Source organism: Chrysochloris asiatica, unplaced genomic scaffold (genome assembly GCF_000296735.1).
Source record: "Chrysochloris asiatica unplaced genomic scaffold, ChrAsi1.0 scaffold00491, whole genome shotgun sequence".
Classification (NCBI taxonomy): Eukaryota; Metazoa; Chordata; class Mammalia; order Afrosoricida; family Chrysochloridae; genus Chrysochloris; species Chrysochloris asiatica.
Genome location: NW_006409009.1, coordinates 255,185 through 260,685, shown reverse-complemented (window position 1 = coordinate 260,685; position 5,501 = coordinate 255,185). Strand labels below are relative to the sequence as shown.

At 39.5% G+C, this 5,501-nt stretch overlaps 1 protein-coding gene across 1 annotated transcript; it reads left to right on the top strand.

Moving 5' to 3' along the window:
- The first annotated feature begins 1,955 nt into the window (after positions 1–1,955).
- LOC102839695 (olfactory receptor 18-like) lies at positions 1,956–2,960 on the top strand. The gene has a single exon (XM_006877374.1). The coding sequence runs from the start codon at positions 1,956–1,958 to the stop codon at positions 2,958–2,960; it is 1,005 nt and encodes a 334-aa protein (XP_006877436.1).
- Positions 2,961–5,501: the final 2,541 nt, after the last annotated feature.

Genomic DNA, 5,501 nt, shown 5'->3' with positions numbered 1-5,501 from the left:
TCTCATGTTGTGCTTAGATGCCCTGGAGTAAACAGAACAAAACACCGATGCATCCTGTGCTCTCCTCACAATATAATTATATTTGAACCCATTGTTACTGTCACTATGTCAATAAGTCTCACTGGGGATCTTCCTATTTTTCAGTGACCTTTCACTTTACCAAACATAGTGCCCTTCTCCAGGTATGGTGCTGTAGGAAAAGCACTGAACTTCTAACTGCAAGGTCAGCAGTTCAAACACACCAGCTATTCTTTGGAAAACCTATACAAGGTCACTATGAGGAGAAAATGACTTGACAACACTTAGCAACAACATAACAACAATGTCCTTTACTAAGGACTGGTCCTTCTGATACAAGCCCGAAGTATGAGAGATAAAGTTTAGCTGTCCCCACTTCTAAGGAACATTCTGGTTGCACTTATTTGAAGATAGATTGTTTTCTGGCAGTCCATGGTATTTTAATACTCTTCTCAACACCATAATTAAAATGAATCAATTCTTCCACAGTCTTCCTTATTCATTGTTCAACTTTAATATGCATATGTTGTTGTTGTTAAGTGCTATCAAGTCAGTTCTGACCCATAGTGATCCTGTATAGGGTGTCTGAGGAGCAGTAGGTGAGCTTGAATCACCAAGCTTGCAGTTCAAACATCTTTACAGTGTGGTGCATTAACCCACAATACCACACCTGTACTCCACATGCATATGAAGTAATTGAAAATACCATGACTTGGGTAAGGCACACCTTAATCTTCAAACTGACGTATTTGGCCTTTAACACTTTAAAGAGGTCTTTAGCTGCAGATTTGTCTAATACAATGCATCATTTGATTTCTTGACTACTGCTTGCCTGAAAGTTATTCAGTATCCAAGTAAAATGAATTATCTGACAATGTCAAACTTTTCTCCATTTTTCATGATGCTATTTATTGCTCTAGTGCTGATTTTGTTTGTTTTCTTTACATTGAGGTGCACTCCACATTCAAGGATATGGTCTTCAATTCTCATCAGGATTTTCAGTCCTCTTTGCTTTTATCAGGCAAGTTTGTATCATCTGCATATCACCGATTAATAATGAGTGTTCCTCCAATCCTGATGTCACATTCTTCTTCAGATGATTCAATTTCTCAGATTATTTCTTAAGCATACAGGTTGCTTAAGTATGGTGAAAGGATAAAACTTGAGTGGCCACCTTCCCGGTTTAAGACCATCCAGTATTCACTTATTCTGTTCTAATGGCTGCATCTTGTTCTATGTATAGGAACCGCATGTGAACAATTAAGCATTCTGGAAAATCCATTCATGTTGCTAGCCATAGTTTGTTATGATCTATACAGACAAAAGTCTTTGCATAGACAATGAAACAAGTAAACATCTTTCTGGTATTTTCTACTTTCATGCATGATCCTTCCAATGCCAGCAATAATATCTCTAGTTCAACATCCTATTCTAAATCTGGCTTTAATATATGGCAGTTCACTGCTGATGTACTGATGCAAACCTTTTTTTTTTTTTGTTAATAACTAATGAAAAATTTTACTATCATGTACTATTTATATTATTCAATGAGTTTTACAATCCATCGGATGAGTTTTCTTGGGAACAAGATCAAAAATAGATCTCTTCCAAACATTTGGCAAGGTAACTGGCTTCCAAATTTCTTATCATAGATAGGTGGGTACCCCTAAAGTATCAGTAGACCTCTTCTATAGATTTTTCATCTTAAAATCACCATGACGTCCTAATATTCTTTAACTATTGTCTATAAAGTTAGCTACAGAAATAGAAAAATAGCACAAAAAAGTAGAGTTCTCCAAGTACAGTTGTTGTGTTTCCTAAAAATCAAAATATATGGCTGAAATTACTATAGTATTAGATACTAAAGTGTGAACACTTGCCAATTTGCATGTGTAACTTATGATTTTTTATTTTTTTTTCATTTAAATACATACACAATGCTGGGTACTTGCTCACTTGTTTCCTTTGAGTACCCACCCCCTTCTTTTCCCCCCAAAATCAATCTCCGGCACATGGAGTCACACAATCTAACAGGCTTCTCACAATTCTTCCTTCTGGGTCTTTCAGAGGATCCAGAACTGCAACCCCTACTCTTTGAACTGTTTCTGTCCATATACCTGATTACAGTGTGTGGGAACCTGCTTATCATCCTGGCTGTCAGCTCTGATCACCATCTCCACAGCACCATGTACTTCTTCCTCTCCAACCTGTCCTTGGCTGACATTGGTTTCATCTCCACCACAGTCCCAAAAATGCTGGTCAACATCCACACACAGAATAAATCCATAGCCTACAAGGGCTGTGTGATACAAGCATCTTTTACTTATTTCTTTGCAGGTCTTGACAGTTTGTTCCTTACTGTGATGGCTTATGATCGGCTAGTGGCCATCTGTCAACCCCTTCACTACACAATTATTATGAACCCCCGACTCTGTGGCTTGCTAGTTTTGGTATCTTTTCTTATCAGCCTTCTGGACTCCCTGCTGCACATGTCAATGGTGTCACAACTTACCTTCTGCACAGATGTGGAAGTCCCTAGTTTCTTCTGTGACCCTCCAAAACTCCTCAACCTTGCCTGTTCTGACACTTCCACCTATACTATACTAATGTATTTTATTGGTGTTATCTTTGGTGGTGTTCCAGTCTCTGGGATCCTTTATTCTTACATTCGAATTATTTCCTCCATTCTGAGAATCTCATCTTCAGGTGGGAGATATAAAGCTTTTTCTACCTGTGGCTCTCACCTGTCAGTTGTTTGTTTATTTTTTGGAACAGCACTTGGGGTGTACCTTAGTTCATCTGTGTCATCTTCTCCCAGAAAGGGTGCAATAGCCTCAGTGATGTACACTGTGGTTACTCCCATGTTGAACCCCTTCATCTACAGCTTGAGGAACAGGGACATAAAGAGAGCCCTGAGGAGGCTCCTCGGCAGAACAACCTAATCTCAATAGTTGTGCCATATTCACCGACATATGTGTTGAAAAAGATGGCAAGAGCTAATATTTGATATCAGAAGTCTTACATGTTTAGTTTTAGAATTCTTGTACCTCTCAAAGGTTCAATGTTGAGTTTTCATACATGGACACCATTTTCTTTATCACAACTTTAACATGATACTGGGAGTATTCTGGGGTGTGTCAATTTTCAGGATCAAATCGTATGTTATTTTCTGTAGCTTCTCATCTTTGACCCAGATTTATTGTTAAAATGCACAACTATGTTTCTATGTATTGGTGTGATGCTGTGGGTTCATGCACTGGAATGAAAAATGAGTTTGAATTGGAAGGTCGGTGGTTCTAGCTCACCAGCTGTTCCTGGAAACACTATACAGGGTCACTGTGGTTCAAATTAGACTCAATGGCACCTAACAACAACAATAATTTCTTTTTTTTTATTTAATGTTTTATTGTGAATTATGTGACAGTCCACATGGGAGAACATCAGCCTTACTTTCATCCCACCATACATCGCCTCATTGCCATGGCCACAATCCACCCCCATGCACCACCAACCAACCAAAGGGTATACCCAGCAAGCCCACCCCCTAGTCGTCAGCACATAGTCCCTCTGCCTCTCTGGGTCTAGAGTCCCCAGCCACTCCATCTCTCCACATCTGTCTCCATCTCTGGCATCACTGCTTCTCTGGGTAGCGTCCTGCTCTCCGCTCTTCTACCTTGATGGTCCCAGGGACCTCCACTCCTAGACTGCAAAGTTAATTACTCCCTACTTTTGCTACAAAATCTCTGTCAATACATTTCCAACCCTCACAATCAGTACTGATAACAAGTATTCACTATTGTATTACAAGAGACCTATTGCATCTCCTTTCATCAGCCCTGCCCAGAGAGATTGAATACTACTCAGTGGAGATTCTACCTTCCTCCACACCTTGTGTATCTAGGTTCCCTCTTTTTATTTTTATTTTCTTTAATATTTTATTGCGAATTATGTGATAGTTTACATGGGAGAACATTAGTGTTCTACTCATTGGAGATTCTACCTTCCTCCACTCCCTCTGAATCTAGATTCCTTCTTGAAAACTTGTAAGCCACTCATTTCTTGCCTTTGAAGCCCCCACCCCCACCCCATTTTGGGTAGCCAATATCCAAGTTGCCCATCCCTGTCTACTCAGTGTATGGAGGAGGTGGGAATGATGCTCACTGTAAGGATTTGTTCCTCTTTTGAGCTACTGCATCAATAGGTGTTGGTCAAGTTCATCAAATTGTATTAGATAACTCTTATTTCCCTCTTCTTTCTTGTTCTAGTTGAGCTCTGATCATCCAGTCATTGAAGCCAGGTCAAGTGGGTATTATCTGTAAGTGTGGGTGTTCTTGTGCATATGCCCTCTCTTCTTATCAGCTGGATACTTCATTCTCCACTCTAGTCCTCTGAGGCTATGTCGCTGACTCTGGGCCCAAGAGTCCCCAGGTCTTGAAACACTGCTGGCAAACCAGGTTTCCACCCAGGTTCACAGGAGTCTATTAAATGTTGTAGGGCTTAGCGTGCAGCTTCACTGCTGTTTTCCCCTCACTTCCCCTTATTGGTGATGAAGGTGGTCACCATTCAGAGCGTGTATTCCCTTTGAGTCTTAGTTTTGGAAGGGGGTTTGCTCTGAGGGGACCTGTCTATGTACTTTTAATCTTCATTCTGTATGTTTATTAATATATACTATCCAGAGTACTTTTGCATTGGAACAGGACTATATATATGAAGGTTATGTGTGAAAATGCATGTCACTAGCTTTAAATCTTGACTTTATATTGGAATCACCTAGGAAGCTTAAATATATTAATGCTTGGATTCAACTCTACAGATTATGGTTTACACAGCTTATGACTTGATCACAAGAGTGTCAAAGCACTACAGGTGATCTTAATTTGCATACAAGATGAAAACTCATTTTTTAAGAATTTTCTTTCAATGAAAACTAGTTTTTCCTGGATCTTTTACTCCTCTTGATCAGATGCTGAACTTCTCAAAGTGAGCTAATCTCACAAGGGGAAAATTCTCCCTCTGTAGCTCATGAATTAGCTCCATGAAACAAGATGACTCCATTCAAAACAGATACTTTCCAGTCCTGCACCATCCCCATAATCAGCTGTGGATCAGACTATTGTGATCCATAGGGTGGTCACTGGATTATTTTTAGAAGTAGATTTCTAGGATTTTTAACCTAGTTTATCTTTGTCTGGAATCTCAGATGGAACCTGTTCAAAATTCTGACAACATGCAAACCTCTACTGATAGGAGATGGCTGTACATTAGACATATTGGTTGAGAATCAAATCTGTCTTCAAAATAGAAGGTGAAGATTTTACCAATGAGCCTCTGCCCTGAACACCATGAAGTTGTCCATACGTGTTTATTCATAATTTACCCTCTCCCTTTTCCAAATTCTCTCTTTAATACATTGTGATGTTGGGAACAGAGAGGGGAGGATCTTTAAACCAATGGTTTGAATTCCCATTTGGTTTTCTTGTTAA